This window comes from Triplophysa dalaica, chromosome 17, assembly GCF_015846415.1.
Source record: "Triplophysa dalaica isolate WHDGS20190420 chromosome 17, ASM1584641v1, whole genome shotgun sequence".
Lineage (NCBI taxonomy): Eukaryota > Metazoa > Chordata > Actinopteri > Cypriniformes > Nemacheilidae > Triplophysa > Triplophysa dalaica.
In genome coordinates, this window is record NC_079558.1 from 21,342,304 (window position 1) to 21,366,040 (window position 23,737).

Below are 23,737 nucleotides of genomic sequence, written 5' to 3' on the forward strand. Positions count from 1 at the left end.
AAGTTTATATACTGCCACCGAAATTAGAGAGACGATTTCAAAATCAGATATTCTGATTGAAACATTTTCTCTTTATAGGTATGTGCCTATGGGTTAAATGGTTTGGTTTCATTCTGTGAACTACCAACAGTATTTTTCCCAAATTTAAAATCAACATTGTGTGCATTTATTTGCAGACAATGACAAAGAAAAAGGTGAAAATAAAAGAAAAGATGCTCTGTATTTTTTCAGAATTCAAATACTGTAAGCAGTACAGCAGTTTAGTAAAAGTTAAAAAACTATTTTCTATGGGATAATCTTGATTTTTATCACATAATTTACTTACAAAATGGTTCCATGTTTATGAATATCACAGATATAATTATTTTACCGTGGTATTACATCTGCAAGCTTGAAGCTTAGCAACACGATTGAGAAATGTTGAGAATAAAAAAAAATCTACCACAGCTGATGTCAAAACAGGTCTCAGTTACCAATCTTATCGACTGCTTCTCAGCACAGACCTCATCTATATCTAGAATGTTTCAGAACTCAGAGGAGATAAATGTCCTCCATACAGTTTTCAATGAACTTTATAGTGCTGAATATCTCAATATAAAAGAGCAGATGCTGCCATGTCATCTGCCACAGTTGACAACCTGTTTACAATGCAAGATAACGATCTGACATATGACCTCTTACATTTCGTGTCATGCAGCATTCTTTCATCCAACAAATATTTCAAAGTTGTTGCACATGCATACTGCTTAAGATACTGGAAACCTTATTCAGACATTCATACCCAACATAGATTACACACTGTCAGTTATTGTTGAATGGGTGCTCTGCAGGTCAATTAAAAGACCATCAGCTTTTTCAAAAATTAACTTTTTTAATGAAATTATATCATCATCTCTGCACTGGATGTCCATTAAGTTTTGTACACATTTCAAAAATCTTTCAAACAAATTGGAAAGCTATCACATATTTTCGCACTGTTGTTATTAATTCCCAGAATACTAAAATCCTCAAATGTTGGTAAATCTTTTTCATCCTTGGAATAACCATTCATTCACAGAAATAAATGCTAAAGTACATGTCATGGTTTTAATGGAGTCTATTCATAAATATCATTTTTTACAGTTTTTATATCATTTGTTCTTTTTAGCTCATTTTCATCTAGCCTGGAACAAGATGTCTGGTGTAATTTGACATCGGTTATCTGTCATGTTAACCCAGTAAGTGTCTCAGTGTCTCATGACTAATGTTTAAAAACTGTCATCTCATAATGCATTGAAGAAAGGTATTTTTGACAAGCATTATTTCCTTGAAATGGTTATAATTAACGCAGTTGTTGTCAATACAATCATAGGCTTCAGAAATACCTGTGTCAGTAAAAGGAACCTGAGATCTGACCTGTTTTCACTATGTGACAAGGACAAATACACTTTAAATGACCTATAAAAAAAGTTCCAATGACTATTCTAAAATTGTTTACAGTTACTATCTCTTCTGTACTTCTTTTGGAAAATGCAAAGAACATCACACAGCACGAACACTACTGACACCATAACTGACATGCTCTCTGACAATGAAAAGACTATTTAGCTGAATTTGGTTTAAGTTTCTCTTCACTATACAGCAAACAAACAAGACCATTGTTTTACTCTCTAAATAAACATTTAACCAGTGTAACAACATTCTTCAAAGAAGCGAAGCAGGTCACATCACTTCTCTAAGGTGAATGACTGTCATCACATTGATAAATAACAAGAAATAGAAACACTTTCAATTTCTCTTTCTGCATGTTTTTAATATATATGTTAAAAGTACCTTTCTACGAAATTCGTTGGGATGGTGCTGCGATAATGGGCCAGAGCAATTCCGTTTACATTTACATTTTCATGACCGAGAGGTCACTCTGCAACGTTTTGATCTTCTATGGTCTCATGCACTCAGGTGATGTGAATTCACAGGTCAGAGTTCGCCAAACTCGAAATGCGGAATATATCTTAGGACCGGCATGCGTTCTGTCCCATTTGTATGTGTGTGTAGAAGTCAATAGAGAGAAAAGTCAAGTATGACTGCAGCTTAAACGTATGCAATTTTTGTGTATACACAAAATACATTATACTGTGAATTTGAGGATAAAAAGATGCAGTGCTTGAGTTTTATAAGAGAATGATTATTGGCTGGAAGACACTGTCATGATTCCACCTCACCTTGTGAGGTATTTCTTGGTCTAGAGGTGGAATCATACAGGATCCTCTGTTTCATGTGGGAGAGAGATGATTCCTTCTCTCTCTGGTCTGCGTCATCGTTCCTACCCTCCTTTTTCCTAGTTTGTGTTAATTACCTCTCCTTGAGTGTTTATCCCCTTCACCTGTTCCCTCTTAAGTTTGTTCCCTATAAGGAGTCCTCATGTTTCATTGTCCTGTGCGTGTTCATTGTAAATTGTACCTGTAGTTGTTTGCTGTTCCTGTGAAAGGCTTACTGTTTCAAGTTCCTTGTCTCCCGAGTTCCTGTTTCCGTGACTTGCAAGTGTAGTGTAGTGTAGTGTAGTGTAGTGTAGTGTAGTGTAGTGTAGTGTAGTGTAGTGTAGTGTAGTGTAGTGTAGTGTAGTGTAGTGTAGTTTAGTTAATGTAAGTGTTAGTGTTGATCAAGGGTTTGTTTTCTTAGTTTTAGTAAGTCAGTGTCCTTGTCAAAGTTATTATTTATCCTTTCTTGTTTTCCCCCTTGTGGGTTTTGTTTTGCCTGTTTTGTTGTCTTATGTTATAATAAATATTGTTAATCCCTTCATCCACCGTCTCTGCCTGCAATTGGGTTCTTGCCACGCATCCCATAACAGACACAGATGAACAGAACAGTGCAGGTAAACTTTAGTGGAGTTTGAGCTGAAGATAAACATCCTGAAGGAGAAACGGCTGGATGTTGAGACACCATTCTGAAGAAGCTCCACTGTGTTGTCTTGTGGATTTTGACACCTGAAGATAAAGATGATGATTTATTGAACTCTAACACGTCTTTAAACAAGTTAAGAAGCTCAAAGTGACGTTTGTGTCTTACTCTCCAGTGATCCCAGGGCAGACTGTTTTCTGGATCATTCTCAGGTGTAGCTCAACATGTGTCAATCACTGTGACAAACTGACGACTGTCCACCCCGTCAACACCAACCTCAACAAACATCTGCTGGTTGAGTTCTGCATCCACACGACCAGTGAAGGGCTGAGAGAACTCAGAATCCTGATATGGAACCATTCTCACCTGATACCCCCCTTCACCGGGAAGATTCTCGATCACACGGCTGATAAAATAAACAACACATCTGTGTTAAAAATGACTTTTCTTTGTATTAAGGGTTAAAACACAGTATACACTTTAAAAGTGAATCATGTGTTGTAGATTGATACATATAATTTTTCCACTCAAATATGTAAAAAAAATCTCCAGTGGATTGATGTCTATAATAGAAAGTGTTTGTGTTTGGGGGTAAATACAGCTGAAATTTAGCTTCAGTATTTTCTCTCTGCTGATGAGACCTGCGGCTGACTCTGGTGTCCCCAAATTAAAGTTCTCATAGATGATATGAGTGCCATTGGCCTGTGGATCTCAAACTATTTCAATATTTTAGTTCAAAACCAAAAAGTGATCAGAAAATGATTTAAGTCTTGACAGTTTCACCTATGAAAATAATCCTATTGTTTAAGTGTGTTTTGATAGTATGTTAATATTGAAATTTACCACAAGATTTGTGCCACATATGTGATCATTGTTATCAAAGTGAAACTGCACTCTTCCATTCTGGATGGTTCCTCTGCAGCTGAAACATGACATGTACATGATGAAGAACATGAGCTGAAAAAACAGCTTCAAACAGTTGACGAGGCAGAGATGTAGATCCTGAACTGATCTCACAGGTTTCAGAGAAATCTCATGTAAAAAAAGATTTTCAGCATTAGGAAATAAAATAAAATTATCTACTCTGACAGTAACATATGCAACTTTGTTGTCAAGTGATTGCATAAACAGCCATAATCACCATTTTCTCTGTGCAGAACCATTCATCTTCAGAACAGTTGAGTGAATGACACGGGTCAGTTACAGCTAAACGAAAACACAGATTCAGTTATGAGACATACATCAAAAATGTCAAATTCAAAGTGTTTAATAAAAAATACCTATATCATTAATAAAATAAATTATGTAACAGATTTACAAATCCATGTTCAAACTTGGAATCAGGACAACACCTCACCAGTTGTGATGGGCGGTGTAATAAATTCTGTGGGCGGAGTTTCTGGTCTCTGTGTTGAAGCCAAGCTTATGATTTCTGATATCAGGATCATACAGCAGTTAATATTTGACATTGAAATAAAAATAAGGAAAGTAAAAGATTAAGTGATTATAAGTAAATTAACTACATGCACAGTAAGCTGAACAGCCGATAGGTCTGACAAACTCCTACACATAATAGTTTCCTGGACAGGCTTTGACTCATATGGGATGAAATGCTGCGGACATACAGACGTGTCGTGTGACCACTCCATCTTCCAGCTGTGGATGAGGATCTTTGAGCCAGAGTGGGCAATAAGTACCACATTTCCATTGAGTAACACATGATTCTGACATCTGAGCGCTCCGACTATGTTTAAACTCTCAGTACTAGAGAAATATTTGTTCAGGGAGAGCTTAAAGACAATAAATTAAGTTCTAAACATAGATTCAGGAGGAGCCTAAACATTCTGTCATGTCAATCATCATTCAGGGTGTATACAGTATAAGCTGTGGTCTCCATGCTGCCCCAGCGTTAGCTGCTCCGACATCCCTCCTCCTCCCCATCTCCTCCTATTTTTCTCTCATTCTTCCTCCTTGTAGTTCTGTCACAGGGGGTGTTAAGCTTGGAGCTTGAGGAGAGGCTCGGTTTCGAGCTCCCTTCGAAAACAGCAAGCCAAGTTTGTTTACCATTTTCTGTTAGATTGAATGGGAAGGCGAACTTGTGAAACAAGCTAAGTAAATAAAACATTTTGCAAAGTCCAATACATATGATGCCTCACTACTGAATAGGATTTCATCTTATGAACATATAAATAACCTGCTTTTGATTTTAACATCAGCTCTCTTTAAAGGACAAAATTTTGAACAAAAACATGACTGAAAATGGCTTTAAGTTATTGGTTAAAAAATATGCTGAGGCACAGTTTAAAAAAATAGAAAATCTATTTTCAAGGAGGTAAAAATACACCGGTCAAGAGGGCTGGCAGTACCTAGGTTATAATGACTGGTATAGTTGAAAAAAATACCCAAGATGGTCATCAGTGACCAATCAGAATCAAGTATTCCAGACTTTCATGTAAAATGTAAATATGAATTATTTGAAAGATTGATGACAGAAGCCTAGCTAATGATTGTCCATGTATTATTTTACAATCTAAATACAATAAAATCATTTATGAATGTATATTCGGAAATGATATTCACTTTACGTTTATGGATATACACTAGTTTCATTCTAAAGCACAAGACACACATGCAATGAGAATAAGAACCTCATTGTGAAGAACTACTTCAAAATAAAAATGATCTTAATAATAATTATATATACATATGCTTTATACACATTAATTATCTTTTGTATAAGAAGACAATTAAAAATGAGGATTTGCATAACCTGAGATGAGATGTTACTGCAGGGACACATTATCCCAGAAAATGCTTTGTGTTCAGTTTAAGTGCTTTACGGGAACCCTAAGTATCGTTCAACCAGTTTTTCTTTTCATCACACAACAACAATAGTTATTTAACAGTTCTCTTCCTCATTCTGTTGCTTTAGGCAAAAACATTTTGAAATATACACACTAAATATTGTGTGTTGGTTATTGTTTCATTTAGACATGTGTATCTGTTCTTTTACATTTACATTTACATTTAGTCATTTAGCAGACGCTTTTATCCAAAGCGACTTACAGGTGGGGTAGGCAATGGGAGCAATTGGGACAGCATAAGTACAACAAAAGCATAAGTGCAATCAAAAAAGTATACACAGTATACAGAACCATTCATTCATTGATTCATTCATTCTTTAATTATTATTTTATTTTTTTATTTTTTGAAAATAGAAAATAGAGTCAGAACAGATCAGTCAGATGTTTAAACTATTGTAAGATTAAACTTACAGTAGCATTACATTTCACATGTTTTTACTGAATGACAAAATAAAAGGGAGTCTAGATAATGACTTCATAAGTTATAACTTTTTGTACATTCTATTAATTATTCAAATAATTTGTTCTTTATGAAAGAGTCAGTGTCTTAAGTCAGTGTCTCTGGGTGTTGACTCACAATTTTTTTAATAAAACAGTTTTAAAGCTGTAATGTATTGGCCATGCATCCACTCAATATGGACATTTTTTATTCACAAATGTATGGCACATTTAAGAATATAATATATATTGACTGTATATTGAAGCATTTTTATTTTTGTAATGAATAGATTGTACCTCATTAAAAAATGTGGTTATGTTACAAAGAACTGAAAGAAAATGTGTTTAATAGCTGGATATGTAGCTACTGTATTTCGAGAAACAACAAATTTACGTGACAGAAAATGAGGTTTAACTGGTTTTTCTGCATTTCTCTAGAAGTAACATGACTGGACAAGTTTAGTGAACTAATTTAGTTTACTGCAGCCCACTCTTTCAGTATATTGTTTTCTCGCACTCCTATTCGTAGAGTGTGGCCTACAGGTTAATGATGACAAATTTATCTTTTTACTCCCATACAAAAACACCTTACTAAAAAAAGGCAACGCAACATGCATAATAAAAAGTGCAAACGCGAGGAAAAATAAAAGATTTTCAGCATTAGGACATAAAATGTAATTATCTACTCTGATAGTTACATATGAAACTTTGTTGTCAAGTGATTCCAACCAAAAGGTTCTGGTCTGGTTTGGTTTTCAGTGCAGAAACAGCCGTAAACACCATTTCTGTCTTCACACCATTCATCTTGAGTACAGTTGAATGAAGGACACGGGTCAGGCACAGCTATAAGAACACAGATACAATTATAAAACATACATTAAAAGATTTACGAACCCATGTTCAAATTATCCATAGTGGTGATGGGCGGGATAATAAATTATCTCACTCTAATAAATAAGAGTCTCTGCTCTCTGTGTTGAAGTCGAGCCTATGATTTCTGAAATCAGGATCATACAGGTGTTAAAATTTGACAGTGAAATAAAATACAAAAGTAAAAGTGCAAATAAGTAAATAATCTACCTACACAGTGAGCTGAACAGCCGATAGGTCTGACAAACTCATACACATAATAGTTTCCTGGACAGGCTTTGACTCGTATGGAAAGAAATGCTATACCGTAGCAGTCTTCATGAGGACATACAGACGTGTAGTGTGACCACTCCATCTTCCAGCTGTGGATGTGGATCTTTGAGCCAAAGTGGGCAATAAGTACCACATTTCCATTGAGTGAGCCTGTAGAGGAAGGCCAATCTGGTTTCTTCCGTTAAAGTTTCTTTTTAAACGCCGGGACTTTGACTGACCTTACATTGTTAAAATAAATCTTTCGTCATTTTCAAAAAACAAACTGTCAAAACAATAGCGTGACTAAAGTGGCCAGGAGAATCTTTCTGCTTTCACCTATATACTCGCCCATGAAAACGAGTCACACGGTTAACTAACAAAAAAGGGCTCTATACTCAAACAAAAACATTAGTTTAAAAAACTAGCAAAACCTCCAGGAACTACACGAATGAGACGCGACATACACCTAACTTGGTAGACACAAATCTGTGAAGAGGAAACATCAAAACAAATCGAATCCACAAATGTTTGCCACCAGAGGACCCGTGGATATGGAGGGACTGTCATCAGTAGATTTTTTTAAGGAATGCCAGGACAATCAAGAGATTTTTACATAAAAGTTGTTATGCAGTACTTTTTTTCCAAAAAAAAAATGCAATTGCTGATTTAGTAAGGATTGATTATGTTCTATTCATTTCATTACACTACAAATAAAGAAGATCTGATCACGTTACAGTAAATAAACAGTAAATAAAGGTGACCTTATTGTTATTCAGCAATTCAGCTTTGTTCCATCTGTTCCTGTCGGAAGTAGACGTGATCATTTTGCTGCACTGTTCTGCTGAAGGGATGAACATTATCTAAAACAATACTTATTTAATTTAATGTTGCATTTTATTTGCTTTAACCATTCTTCTCTGCCATCAACAACAAGGTTTTTTCAGACAGTGATCTGCTCTCCAAATATATGTCTGCCCATTATCTATAAATGCCAAATGTAAAATTTGTGTAATAATAAAGGCGGACCAGTAATTTCTAATATACACAAAGCAGCTCTTCTGGCAACAACAGCAAACCAAGTTCATAGACAAACAGACAAATCTGCATTTCTGCTTTGTGTGAAGTTTATTTTGACAATATGCAATTTTATTTAAACAGAGGTAAAACCTTGTATTTGACATTTAAAAATAGAAATCAACAGTCAATTAAAAATGTTATGTTATCATTCTAGAAAATATTAATCAAGTGGTCAAAACAAGATCATTGCTTTATGTTCATTAGAAACAAAGTTAGATATGAATTAGCAAAATGTTAGGATATTTCATGGATTATAAAATTCATTAAAACGAAATTGTGTAAATATCCTAGTAGATGGTGCAGACACTCAGTAGTGAAACCAGTAGAATGATCAAGCAACCACAGAGACCTGACGCTCCAGATGTCATCAGTTTTTCTGGTCTCCATGTATCTGTGAATATGTATAAGTGCATTGAAAAGTTACAAAACTTTAATAATTAAATAAAAAATGAATACATACAATATAATAGCCATAAGAAGTTTAATCCTCAGCATAAAGAATTTTCAAGTAAAAATGTACCTGAAGCTCCACCAGACCAGACTAGAGGACCCATGGATATAGAAGAACTGTCATAAAAGTCCACAGACCTCCCCATCCTCTGGTGATGTCCAGAATGACAATCCTAAAGATTAAAAGAAGATCCGATAGTAAAAATGTTTACTTTTAAAATTACTAGGTCTATGTTCACTATCAAAATACTTTTATAGTTTTCCTCGTCATAATTTTCCCATTCAACACTCGAATATAATCCTTTTTATGAGTCAATTAGTAAGTCAAGTAAATACCTTTTTATTCCTTAAATCAGTATGTGAGCTTTATTTAAAGTTGAAATTTGCAAAATATTAGATCACAATGAGATGCATTTCTTCTCATTTTTACGAAACATGAGTGAACGTTAATAAAGGTTTTGATAGATGTAGGCCTATGTATTGTCACGATGTGTTTATAGAAAAATTGTGTGCACATGAAAGTAAATTGCGATTTGAATCTGCGTATAGCCTAGTATTTTGTGAGGATTGGTACCACTTACAATCACACATCAATTTAAGTGGCTTCGGACCGTTGGGCATTAAATTATTCTGTAAATTATTTGTAAACTCACCGCTGAACAGAGATTGTTGGTCAGAAGACACAGATGAACAGAACAGTGCAGGTAAACTTTAGTGGCGTTTGCGTTGAAGATAAACATCCTGAAGGAGAAACGGCTGGATGTTGAGACACCATTCTGAAGAAGCTCCACTGTGTTGTCTTGTGGATTTGGACACCTGAAGATAAAGATGATTTATTGAACTCAAACACGTCTTTAAACATGTTAAGAAGCTCAAAGTGATGTTTGTGTCTTACTCTCCAGTGATGAGATCCCAGCGCAGACTGTAATCTGGATCATTCACAGGTGTAGCCCAACATGTGTCAATCACTGTGACAAACTGACGACTGTCAACCCCGTCAACACCAACCTCAACAAACATCTGCTGGTTGAGTTCTGCATCCACACGACCAGAGAAGGGCTGAGAGAACTCAGAATCCTGATATGGAACCATTCTCACCTGATACCTCCCTTCACCAGCGGGAAGAATCCTGTGTTCAATGCTGGTAAGATAAACAATATGGAGAGTTAAAACACAGTTTAAAGATAAAAAAATGTGGACGGTGAAAATATTTCATATAGTAATTGTGCATACAAGTGTAGCAAAAGGGAAATGTAGTCTTACGTCTCCAGTGGGTTGATATCTATCATAGAAAGTGTTTGTGTTTGTGGGTAAATACAGCTGAAATTTAGCTTCAGTATTTTCTCTCTGCTAATGAGACCTGTGGCTGACTCTGGTGTCCCCAAAATAAAGTTCTCATAGATGATGTGAGTGCCATTGGCCTGTGGAGAACATACTCTTAGTTTAAAAGTCAGAAATAATTTTATTTGAACCAATTGTTCAGTCTGAGTGTATGTGAAATGTATGTTAATATTGAGTCTTACCACAAGTCTGGTGCCACAGATGTGATCATTGTAATCAAAGTGAAACTGCAATCTTCCGTTCTGGATGGTTCCTCTGCAGCTGCGGTCATTGAGATGAAGAACATGAGCTGAAAAACCAGCTTCAAACAGCTGACAACGAGATAGAGATATAGATCCTGAACTGCTCTCACAGGTTTCAGAGAAATCTGAGGAAAAAACATTATCAGCATTAAAAAAATAGAGAGAGAAAGGTTCACATTTGTGATTTTGTTGTGAAGTGATTCTAACCGAAGGAGTGAGGTTCAGATATGGTTTGGTTGTCTTTGCAGAAACAGCCGTGAACACCATTTCTCTCTCCACACCATTCATCTTCAGTACAGTTGAGTGAAAGGCATGGATCAGTCACAGCTAAGAGAAGAACACAGAGAGATGAAGCGCATTCATACTAGATAGAGTCCAATGAATAATAATAGATGAGGGGTCCACACCTTCATAAAAGTTAAAGGATGAATGGAAATGGGATGGATGTTTATTGCTATATACTTTTAAACTCAACAATTCCATGATCTAAAGATATCTTTTATTTTTCATGCTAGGCTGTTGTGGATGTTACTTGGTGGCTCTCAAATCCATTTACCAATTCAAATAAGCACATACTCATTATTAAATAAAATATATGATTAATTGGCACAGCACATACGAGTTTGGGTTTCTGCATTTGTGGGCATCGCTGTGGTAGTGGTTTCTGTGGTTGTGGGCGTCTCAGTGGTCATTGTTTCTGTGGTTGTGGGCATCTCAGTTGTCGTTGTTTCTGTGGTTGTGGGCATCTCAGTTGTAGTGGTTTGTGTGGTTGTGGGCATCTCAGTGGTTGTTGTTTCTGTGGTTGTGGGCGTCTCAGTTGTAGTGGTTTGTGTGGTTGTGGGCATCTCAGTGGTCATTGTTTCTGTGGTTGTGGGCGTCTCAGTTGTAGTGGTTTGTGTGGTTGTGGGCATCTCAGTTGTAGTGGTTTGTGTGGTTGTGGGCATCTCAGTTGTCGTTGTTTCTGTGGTTGTGGGCATCTCAGTTGTAGTGGTTTGTGTGGTTGTGGGCATCTCAGTGGTCATTGTTTCTGTGGTTGTGGGCGTCTCAGTTGTAGTGGTTTGTGTGGTTGTGGGCATCTCAGTTGTAGTGGTTTGTGTGGTTGTGGGCGTCTCAGTTGTAGTTGTTTCTGTGGTTGTGGGCATCTCAGTTGTAGTGGTTTGTGTGGTTGTGGGCATCTCAGTGGTCATTGTTTCTGTGGTTGTGGGCATCTCAGTTGTAGTGGTTTGTGTGGTTGTGGGCATCTCAGTGGTCATTGTTTCTGTGGTTGTGGGCGTCTCAGTTGTAGTGGTTTGTGTGGTTGTGGGCATCTCAGTGGTCATTGTTTCTGTGGTTGTGGGCATCTCAGTTGTCGTTGTTTCTGTGGTTGTGGGCATCTCAGTTGTAGTGGTTTGTGTGGTTGTGGGCACCTCGGTTGTAGTGGTTTGTGTGGTTGTGGGCATCTCAGTTGTAGTGGTTTGTGTGGTTGTGGGCATCTCAGTGGTCATTGTTTCTGTGGTTGTGGGCATCTCAGTGGTCGTTGTTTCTATGCTTGTGGGCATCTCAGTGGTAGTGGTTTCTGTGGTTGTGGTGTCAGTGGTGGTGGTTTGTGTGGTCGTTTCAGCGGTAGTATGAGTAAAGTTGTCAACACCTGTTAGAAATGGATAAATATTTAACAAAGAACAAGTTATCATCACGTACAAATACATGAGCACCTTTGCATGTATTTACCTAACCAGTATTATAAACTTCAGCAAGTTGGTCTCACAAACTGATGAATATTAGATTTGACTCTGACATATGTGTTTACAATAGAAACCATTACAGAAACTATTGGATGTAATGGGTCACTTTACTGGTAATGTTTCAGCATCTATTGGTAGAATTAGGGAGTGTCACAATACAGCCATTTTGAAAATAACTGTGATATCAAGAGCCACAAAGGTTGTATAGCGCAATGAGTTAGCGTAAGGGTTTATTGCACTCAAATCATCTAAATCTGAAAAGAATCAGTTCATATCTAAAGTGTAGCATTAAATAAGCAGTGTGGAACGTTGCAGTTTTAGATGACACAAGTAGGTGGTGAGAAGTTTTGTGGGAGATTTATATTTTTAGGTAAGCTGTAGGGAAATGTGGGAGACTAGTGTAGTTATAAAAGATTAAAGTGAATATGAGTAAATTCTCTACCTGCACAATAAGCAGCACAATGCAGCTATCAGACAAACTCATAAACATGATAATCTCCTGGAAAGGCTTTGACTTGAGTGGAATGAGATTCATAACCACAGCAGCCGTTCTATGAAGGTATACAGACGTGTCCTGTGACCACTGCATCTTCCAGCTGTGGATGAGGACCATTGAGGCATAGTGGACTGTAAGAGCCACACACCCCATAACCATTTACACAACAGACAGCAAATTATTTACTATGCTTTGGTGAGCCCATCTTTTTAATATTATAACGGTTCACTGGGACGAGTCAAAAGATTTTTGTACTGTAAAAAAATGTTTTGGCTCTGAGAATGTGTCTATATCATCAAAGGTGATGGTGCACATGCTACTCATTGGTATCTCACCGTAACAGTCACGATGTCCATTTCTGACTATACACTCCATATTCGTTGGGCAAGAGGATGATGAACAACGCAGATCATACGGGGCAAAACATTCACAGCGTTGGGAACATTCTGAATTCCAGAAGTGTTCACCAATCTAAAAGAAAACCAAAAGGTTGAACTTTTCTGGTTTCTGAAAACCAAACCAAAACATGTTTACTGTCGCAAAAAGAAGTGGTATGTAAATACAGCAGCCAACTAGCAAATATCTACCAAATATCAAGAACATTTGTGATACTATTACTGTATTTGAGAAACAATAAAAACGTAATGTTTCAACCCTCACATCATAGTAGAATCCATCATACAAGCATCCGCATTGCTCCACAGGCACACAGTATTCTCCACTCCTCACAAATCCATCATTACAGAAACATCCCTCAGAGCATGTGTGTTCACAACTAGGATCAATGCTGCTGGCGCATGTATGACCACAGTCTGTACCACACAGCTCATAGTGACTGTTGTCTGGACATATCATGGCTGTCAATGGAACAAAAAAAACATTTATGGTGAAACATGTAATTCAAGGTTTAAAATATGACGGAATGAAGCATTACGTAAATGAGCAAAACATTTGGTCTGTAGTTTAACTGGTCATTTTTCTTAGCATTGCCCACTTCCAGTCACTTACAACATAATGCACTTTCTCTCCAGGGATAGACAACAGCATTGGCAGATTGACAGGCCCTCACATAGGATTGGATAGAATGACACAATACATCATGAAGGTTTCCAGAGAGGCAAACATCAAATGAACAGTCATTAAAGTACGCTTGTGGATCTACAGAAGGGTGACAGAAGCTAAAGGGGCCCAGGTTGTCTCTGATGATCTCACACATGGCATGAGCAGTGCTCTGATCTTGGCACAGAGGACAGTTGTCCCCACACCCATCATTGCATGGCATCTCGTCCTCAACCTTCCATTCCGCCCCAAACTGTTCTAATGAAGGAGCCAAAGAACCTGAAGGAGTCATGAAGTCGTCCTCACTATGACCGTTAAAGTTGCCACAAAGTCCACACGTAATTCCTCGGTAGTCTGCTGGTACATTGATGTTTACCGCCCAGAAGCCATAAGTCACACTCAAACCGAAGTCAGTTGAAACAAGAGTGTTCGATCCAGTGGAGTAGACAGATACCCGGCCAGAATCAAGTAGGACGGGAAGGTTTCTGATCTCTCCATCAACCTAAATAGAAGAATAAACTGCTTATTTATACTAAGCAAACATAACTGTCCCTTTCCAGACATATGATCCAACAATTTTGCTATAGTAGGCTCTTCACCACGAATTCATGTTATAGCAACAAGAGTGTTAAACCTGATTTAATTACTACAAAGTTTTGAAAAAAAAATGCTTATTGCATTTAAGAGTTTAAGCCATTTGACCACATAGTTTGTTTTGCCAGCCCTCACCATGCTGAACATAGTTTAAAAAAATATTTATATTGGGAATACAGTTTATGTTCTTTAGTCCTCTGGTTCAGCTGTTTAAAGGGTTTATGAAAAGTTGCCAAAAGTAGTGTATGAACACCTATTGAAATGCACTTCTGCAAGTGTTCTGGAATGTAATTTGGAATTAATATTAGATTATCATGGCCTCATAAAATGGCAAGCTTGTCAAAAATCATAAGTGTCCATCAGTGAAAATTATGAGACATATTTGCTTACCTGAACAGAAGAATAACCATTTAGGTCCTGTGACATGTGGACGAGATGTCCAGAGACATTGACAAAAACCTCAACGGTAATGGACACTGGGAGTCCATGCCAAGCCTCATTTCTTGCATCCACCTGGAAGTGTGATAGACCACGACTGTCATTACATACTGTGGCCAGCACATATCTGCATGTGCCCTGAAAATCAAAGTATTTCCCATCAAAAGAGATATAATGGGGGTCTCCTGAAGCAGAACAACTAGCATGTGGACTGGGATGGCAGCCATACTCTCCCTCCACCACACTGCAGAGTTCCTGTTCACTGCAAGAGGATGGTGTGCAATGGACATTTCCAGTAATCCCATCACAAACACACAGAGACTGGCACTCCTCATCATGCCAGAACTGCTCCCTGGGCTGTCGATAACGTCCAGCATAGCGACAACCACAGCCCATGGGCGGCACACATTGATCTCCATTCAAAACAAGCCCATCATTACACTGGCATCCCTCCTGGCACTGCAGGGTGCACTGAAAGGGAAATGAGAGACTAGGGCAGGATGCAGGACAGCTGGTGCCACACAGTTCGTAATGGGCATGTGGTGGGCAGTTGGGTTCTGCAATCACAAAACACAATGACTAGCAGGAGATAATCACTTTGGAGCCCAATTGAAAAGTAATGAACTGGGCTGCGTTTCCCGATAACGTTGTCTCTTAGCGCACTACGAAGACTCTAAAGGTACACCTAAACTCAAGTTATACCTTTTCTAGCCGTGTTCCCAATCGATTGTTCGCTCTACATTGCGTAATAGAGTGGGTAAAGTATTTAGAAAATAATTTATATGTATTTATTTTAAAGAAATGCTTTAGAAATTGCATTTATCGGGGCTCACTGAAATAGTTTAAAGAAAGAAAGAAATATATATATATTGTATATAGAGTATATGTGTATGTGTCAAGAAATACGTGGAGGGGGAAGAACCGAATTGCAAGACAGTGGTTGGTGAAGGGGTTTTGACAAGAATTTATTAGGACACAAAGCTTAAACCCTCAGGGGGTGAAACAGGAATAAGATTAATAACATAGACAGGCAACACAGGAACATAAACTGACTACACTGACACTTGACAGGATCACAATAAACTAACACCATGCTAGACTTACTTAATTAGGGAAGACACTTCAGGCTGGAACAATACATGAAAATCCAATGCATGGAAACAAAAGTACACCGGATACCAACACAACGACGGAGTACAGGACAATGAAACATGAGGACTATTTAAGGGGGAAGAAATCAAACAGGGACATGTGCTGGGCATGAACTAATTAACAATCAATAATGAGACGAAAGGGCTTGAAACACAGACGAGACCCCGAAGAGAGTGGAAGGCCAAAAGCCTCACAATCAAGAAATATCTGACAAGAAGAGGTGAATAATGACACTATGTATACATCATTTTGCAATTGTCCGATCCCGCACCCTCACAGCCATATGTTTTCTGCGTTAACCACCAAAATTTACTGGTTGTTTGGCGTCGCATGTCTTTGAAAGGGTAATTTGTATTCTAATAGTTTGCCATCATTTGTTAAAGCGGCCATTCCCTGCGATCGCATTTTCAAACTTTAGTTAGTGTGCAATATTTCTAATATAGCATAAATAATACCTGCAAAAGGATAAAGTTCAAAGTTAAATGCCAAGCGTGATATTGTCTTTCAGAGAATTCACTTTTCAAGGTCTACAGAGAATGGCTGGAATTGACTACAACCCTCTACATCCCGGGGGAATGATGTCAGTATTCCGAGTGCTATTAATAACCTCTGCCCAAAGTAATACGGCAAAAAAGGCCGCTGGAGTAGTGTTCGGTTATCAGAGATTGAAAACATTTGACTGAGCTACACACATTCTAAGATAACCAACGGTCAATTAACTGCTTCCGTGACTTTAACATCGACTGTGAAAGCTGTTCTGTGTATCACACTGACATTGTATGTGTGTGTGTGTACGCACGCGCATACCTCTGTCTAAAACACTTCTATGGGATGTCCTCTGAAGTCCTGATTGCAGTCTCTTAGTTAATTTTCTTGTTTTATTTATGTAGTGGAGTAGGCGGGCGAGACCGGTGAGTAATTGTTAATGAGCACCAGCAGTCTTGAACCACGGTCTCGCCCAGCCAGCTCCACTACAATTATCAAACTCAGGTCCAATGTAAAATGGCAAAACTAATGCTTCTGTTATTAGTGATAGGGTCTGACGGCATTCGATCCGGTATCATTTCCCTCGCCATGGTAAAAAATTGCGACCTCTAACAAAGATTGACATATGGACTAGCAGACCTCCTTTACACTTTGATTGATCCGCATGTTTTTAACTGATGAAGTGAATTTGACACCATTGTTACTGTTCATTGCTTAAAGGCAAAGCTTGATGAATTCACATGCACTGAGAGGGGCACCGACCAATCACAACAGCTTGAGGAGCGGAACTCGCTGATATGGTTTGGGTGGGACATTTTCACACACACACACTCTAAGAGGGGAACCAAATACGACAGACCTGGTCAGCTTTACCAATCAGAGCATTTTAGAAGGTGGGACTGAAGAAACCTATCCAGTCGTTTCGTGAGAAATGAGGCACCGGTGGACGATAGACTTGAAATATGTGAAATATAAAGGGGTTTTATTCATCCTGTGACAGTCTAAATTTTTGTAGTATTTACTCATCTGACATGGCAGCCAGGGGACTAAACTGTTCTCTACTGAAATTGTGAAAATACAAATACTGGCTCTGCGGACGGCAGCATCTTTGATTTAACTATTCGCTGTCTCTCTGGCATAGTTTGACCAAACTCCTCAAACATTCATTCCCTTTATATAGACTATGCCTTTCCTGTCAAATGGCTTGCCAGCTGATGTGCCTTGAAGTGATGGCCGATATATTATCGTTTGCGATACACATTTAAAAATTGTCCTCATAAGAAAAAATTCTTTTCAAGCCATAATTGCGAATAGTCTAGATGATGAAGTATTTTTGTTATCGACCGAGTCACTGTTCACGTGCGGAGTGAAAAAGAGCATAGCGGAAGACTATAGTCATGGACAAATTCATAGACACCGTGGCATTTTGTCTGGCAAAGAACACGTTTTCTTTCGGGCAAAAGTGTCATGGTTCCACTATCATGTCATGTTTTATTCCTGTCTCGAGTGGAGCCATGCCATTGCCTGAAGGTTTTATGTGGGAAAGCATGGTTCTTTCTCGTGTCTTGTCATTGTTCTCTACATCTCGTTCCTCGTCAGCCTCTCCTTAGTGCTAATCCCCAGCACCTGTTTCTCGTTAATGATCCTGTGTTTGTTCCCTTTAAAACACCCTTGTGTTCTTTGTCCTGTGCTCGTTCATTGTAAGCTGTACCTCATTCAGTGTAGCTGTTGTGCAAAAGTTTACCTTGTTACCTTGTTACCTTGTTACCTTGTTACCTTGTTACCTTGTTACATTGTTACATTGTTACCTTGTTACCTTGTTACCTTGTTACCTCGAGTTGTAGTAAGTCTAGTTTTGTCTTTGTACCAGTATTTAGTTCCTAAGTTTAGTCAGTCAGTGTTCTTGTTTGCTGTTAAAAGTATCCTGTCTTGTTTTCCCCATTGGGGGTTTTGTTTTTCCTTTTTGTATAGTCTTGTCTGTTAATAAATCCTTGTTTACCCCTACCATCCCGTCTTTGTCTGCCTGCACTTGGGTTCTCCTGCCATGTCTTCCACTAGAATCCATGACACAAAAGACATGTTTCCTTTCCAAACTGTCGAAAAAGAACGATTCAAGCTGATGATCCATAAACTGGACCTAAGATAGAACATGCCTTCAAGGAAGTACATTTCCAAAACAGCCCTGCCAGCGATGTATGAGTAGCAGAGCGACGGAGCCGTACATTAGCCTTGGGGTCCACTACATAATGAGTGACTGGAGTTTGAACAGCTGTTGCATCCAGAAAAGTTTCTTCCCAGAAGACCACACGGGTGACAACATCGCGAGTGGCTGAAGCAGTTTCTTCAAGAATTTAGACGAGGAGAAACAGGTGTGCCTAACTACGGAATGCGGGGCCAATATAATTTCATCCATTATTTTAATTTTAACTGAACTTAAACTTTTTCTTTTAATTTTTTTTGTTTTCATTAGTTTTTCATCGTATTTATTTCTTTCTTTCGCAAAAGAAACATAAATAAAAACCCACAAATAAAAAAATAGTTTTGTTGTTGTTTTGCAAGAGAGAAGCATGAGACATACCAGGATAGACAGAGCTGTGGGGGTCTGTAAGAAGATTGTCAGTGTTTTTTCGCACAGCTGGAAAAAGAAGAGTGCACTCAAAGACGCTCAAGTAGAACTTGGCCTTCCGCCACATAAACTTGTGACTGAATGCAGGATATTGATTGTAGTGGAGTAGGCAGGGTGAGACCGTGAGTCGAGGCCTGTGAGTGAGTGTTTATGAGCATCAGCTGTACGCACACCGGCCTTATATCGAGGAGAAGATTGGGAGCATAAGAGAACGAGCGACCCGACCGTTGAAGAGAGAGGACCAGGCCTGGGTTTTAGTTGTGGTTTGTTTTATGTGTCGTGTTTTCCGCCGGCAGTCATCCATGAGGGGCTGGCGGCTGTCTGTTATTTTGATTAATTGTTTAAATGTTTGCCGGTTCCCGTCTCCTTCCTTCCTTTTAAAAGGACATTGTTATACTCGTGCCGAAAACCCAGGAGGAAGGAGAGACATGCTGTCGGAGAGTCCTTGCCCTCAGAGAATGTGTTCAGCGCTGAAGGAAATGTAGTGAAAGGTAGCCAAAGGTCTCTTCTGAAACCAGCTACAGTGAATATGTTGGTCTTCTTGACAAAAAATCTAAAGAAATGAGCCCTGTTCTCTTTTTGAAAGTTACTGAATCACACTATTATGTGTGTTATACAACTTGCACTATCAGACATGATCATGTCAGCCTCATTTCTACAGTTTGCTAACAATTTAAGAGTATATCAGTGTTTGCAGTTTATTACACTTTTATTTAATTTATTGATTTGTTTTTTAATTTATTATATTGTGTTTTGCACTATTTTGTAAACTATCTGAAGACATTATTACTTTTTGATGCAGTGTTTTACAAACTGTTCAATGGGACAAGTGTTTAAATTTTAACTACCTAATTGGTGAGAGCATGTTCCTCAAATGTATTATATTTACTTTCACAGAGTGTGTCGTTCTCTCTGAACTTCTTTACTTTAACATGTTTGTTACTTTATCAGGATTTACTTGCAGTTGTACTTGTAATTTTGAAATGCAGACATGGTTGGTGATTGTTACTTTTGCTGTTTGCAGTATTTTTGCCACTGTTGCACCATGACAGTATAAATAAATACAGAAACTTTGTTAATTTATTTTAATTATTATTGTGTAATTGTTGTTGTGTGATGTCTTTCAACACAGTCACTGAACACAACTAAAACATAACATAATCTGCTTTTAACAGAAGAAAATAATTTATAATAATAATATATATATATATATAAATTATCGTCATTTGTATCGTTATCACAATAAATACCTGAAATTAACGGGATAATTTGTTTAGGTCATATCACCCATCCCTAGTGCATTGGGATAATAGGCTTTAATTAAAACGCTAACAACCATCCGTGTATGACAATTTCATTCATTAAAAAAACTTAGTGCCTACACTGAGTGTATTTAACCTGAGTATTTTATTTGTTAAATTAAGAGTAAGTTAAAGTAAAAATGTCAATTTAAAACTATATAGATATATATATAATGTTTTATATTAAATTGTTGTATACAATTTTATATGTGAAATTAAACTGCGATGTAGAAAAGCTTTTTGCATAGCGTTATAAACCATCAAAGGCGATAGGGTATAGCTGAGAGCGGTCCGGACCAACCTTACGAAATAATGACTTACAGAAGGTATTCTTAACTAATAAGGTTTCGAGAAACACGTATCAACGTTAAGGTACAGCTTAAGGTATAACTTAAGAACGACGTAGCGTTAAGGTTTCGTAAAACGCAGCCCAGAATTAAGTTTTTCATTCTTCAAATTTCATAGGTTATAAGATACTAACCACAGTGGGTAAAATTCCTCCATTCTCCAACTGCAATGCCATTCTGTTGGCAGAGCAGTGTGTATCCACGAAGGGCCTCACAGAGAGCCTCCCTGGCTCCGCTGGTCTGCTCCAGCATGTGAATGCAGTCTTGGATTCGTTGCGTAGGGTCTAGTGTTCTTCTGCACTCAGCAAATGGTCCGAAGGGCAAGGTCATGATTCTGCATTGCTCACTGAACTGGCTGTTCTGATAATGTCCTGATTCCCAGAGGTTATTTGAATCCTCACAGTGGGCTGATAGGGAACCATCACGCCAACTGTCTGCAAATGTCTGGGGATCATCCAGCAGGACACCATCTGGGCTTATAAACTCATCTGTAATATTTCCATTCAAGTTCCCACATAGACCTCCAAGTGTACTACTGTAAGTCCTCGGCACTGTGATCCTGACAATGTGCGGCCAGTCAGCTCTAATGGTCACCCCGAAGTTTGTTTCCAGAACAAAACCCATGACACCGCTGTGATAGATGCTGATCTGACTGGATCCAACACTAATGGGCAAACCGACCATCTGTCCATTCACCTGTCCATGAAAATGAAACGTTTAATTTGATTTTGAAGTTGCCTTTTTTAATACATGAAATCCTTATAAGAAAGTGTTTTGGCTGACCTGCACATTGCTACCTTCTCCCATTTCTATGGAGACACGAGTCCCATCTGCCTCAAACTTCAGGAACCTAGCAAAACCTTGATGGCCTCGTGGTACTTTCTCCACTGTCAAAAGAAAGGATGGTAATTGGAATTGTCCCATCACCCTTGCAAGGGTCAGTCCACAAGCTCCTGGATATCTGAAAGCTTGTCCATCAAAGGTATGATAGAACCCTAGGCCTTCAACTGAACAGGTTGCATAGCTGGTTGGTCTGCAGCCCCTCACACCGTGATGAACTTCACACACCTCTGCTGGACTACACTGGTGCTGATGGCAGATCATTGTCCGGCTGCTGCAAACACACTGTCTACCACAGTCCTCATCCAACACTACTGACTGTCCCTCAGCGTAATAGAATCTCTCAAAGGTGCAGCCACAGTCTGCTTCAGGAACACATGTCCCAGCACTGAGAATGTACCCAGCATCACATATACAGCTCTCTTGATTGGGCAAGGGACAGTTCATGGGGGCAGAGGGATCAGTGCAGGTTGCAGGGCAGCTTGTCCCATTAAACTCAAAATGGCTGCGCTCAGGACATTGAATCTCTGGAAATTGATGGTGTAGATAAAAAAAACATTTAACATCACCGGCCTTTCATCTTTCAAATGGATTAAAATAGTTTGGTCCAAATGTCATTATAAAAAAACTGGGATCTTACCACAGAATCCCCCACGTCTCCACTGGCCTAATTGTACTCCCTGCTGTTGGCATTGAGCAGCGTACACATTGAGAGCCTGGCACAGAATGGGTTGGTACCCTCCTCCTAAGCAAATATCGTACATACAGCTATCTATGTATGTCTGTGCAGAAAGCACAGAGTGACAGGCAGCAAAGGGGCCAAACACAGCTCCTAGGATCCCACAGTGGTTTGTATCACCATAAACCCTCATTTCGTCATTGCTACAAACAGCACAAGCCAGACCTGTGCACCTGACATTATGACATCCTGGGTCTGTGTCCCCCTCTGCCTTCCAAGAGTTGGCAAAGTCCACATCTGAGCTCAGTATCTCCCCAGAAGGGGAACGGAAATCATCTTCAGGATGCAGGTTAAAGTTTCCACACAGACCACATGTGGCATTCTGGTACTCATACGTAACAGAGATAGTGACCCAGCTGCGTGCATCATATGTAACAACCAGACCAAAGTCTGTGCTGATTGCCAAGCTGAAACCTGACTGATAGACCTGTATGGATCCATTGTGCAGACTGAAAGGTGTTGCTGTAAGGGTCCCATTAACCTAGAAAATGTTGTCATGAAAGATTTAAGATATCTGAAAACATGACCAAATTTAAATCAGTATTCCAGCATGGAGACTAACCTTTGCTTCATAGTGGTGATCTTTAATTAGTTCAATTTCTTCATCATACACAAATACTCTGACCATCCGAGTCCATGACACATGTGTACTACCGCGGTGGTCATTTTTGCCTTCAATGCGATAGTACGGCAAACCATTGCCACAAGCCTAAGCAATGATACAAGATCTGAATCACTAGAAAACTGTCAAATTGATCATATAGTTCTCATAATACATATAAACCAAAATAAACAGTTAGTAGAAACTAACCTCTGAGAGAATGTAAGTACATGTTCCTTGAAAGTGAAAAACCTGGTTGTCAAAGGTGTAATAGTGAGGATCTCCAGAGATCGTGCAGGTTTGCCTCCGAATGTTCTGACAAGAGTATTGGAAAGCATCTCTACGGCATGCTTGGGAATAAGTGCAGGGCTCCTGCCTGCACTGGAGACCCCTTCTGGTACAAGTGCATCTCTGATGACAGTTGGAATCACTCCAGAAAGAATCTCCCAGCTGCACTGCTAAACCTAAAATAATGACTTCGGTATTATGGATATACGCCTAAAATAATTTTATTATTACTACAAATCTCCTGAAAAGATCAACCTGAATAGGGTGAATTATTTAGAAAGACCAAACATGTAAATGTAAGACTTTGTCCTGGTTACCAGGATAGCTTGCTGTATCACAACATTTACTCACAGAATTCTCAATCTTTCCAATGAAGCTGACTAATCAAGAGAGGCTTGCATTCTCTGCTTATAAGCAAACCACAACTTATGGCGGTGACAGTCAGTTCTGGAGTTTTAAACAAGGTATCTTAACCATGCCAATAGTATGGTATAAAATTCCTGAATGGCATGATTTTGCAGACTAAATTAAAAAGGAATTGCAAACTGCATTTGGAAATGCGTTTTCTATCTGTTTGTGTGAAAATTGTGACATAATTCAAACGCAAATGCAAACCGTTTGCATTTACACGAACGTAC

General features: G+C 38.6%; 1 protein-coding gene and 1 pseudogene across 1 annotated transcript in view; both read right to left on the reverse strand.

Moving 5' to 3' along the window:
• Window positions 1–2,746: 2,746 nt before the first annotated feature.
• On the reverse strand, window positions 2,747–4,325 carry LOC130438686 (pancreatic secretory granule membrane major glycoprotein GP2-like; annotated as a pseudogene).
• A 4,082-nt stretch (window positions 4,326–8,407) lies between these two features.
• The window catches only part of LOC130438779 (alpha-tectorin-like), a 33,711-nt gene continuing 18,381 nt past the window's right edge, over window positions 8,408–23,737 (reverse strand). The window contains 17 exon segments of the mRNA XM_056770944.1: window positions 8,408–8,769; window positions 8,899–9,001; window positions 9,482–9,644; window positions 9,724–9,969; window positions 10,092–10,249; window positions 10,352–10,536; window positions 10,619–10,738; window positions 11,031–12,038; window positions 12,964–13,099; window positions 13,289–13,485; window positions 13,637–14,189; window positions 14,672–15,276; window positions 20,766–21,327; window positions 21,415–21,998; window positions 22,112–22,691; window positions 22,773–22,919; window positions 23,022–23,275. Of these exon segments, the coding sequence (XP_056626922.1) occupies window positions 8,666–8,769; window positions 8,899–9,001; window positions 9,482–9,644; window positions 9,724–9,969; window positions 10,092–10,249; window positions 10,352–10,536; window positions 10,619–10,738; window positions 11,031–12,038; window positions 12,964–13,099; window positions 13,289–13,485; window positions 13,637–14,189; window positions 14,672–15,276; window positions 20,766–21,327; window positions 21,415–21,998; window positions 22,112–22,691; window positions 22,773–22,919; window positions 23,022–23,275 (5,705 nt within the window). The 3' untranslated portion in view covers window positions 8,408–8,665.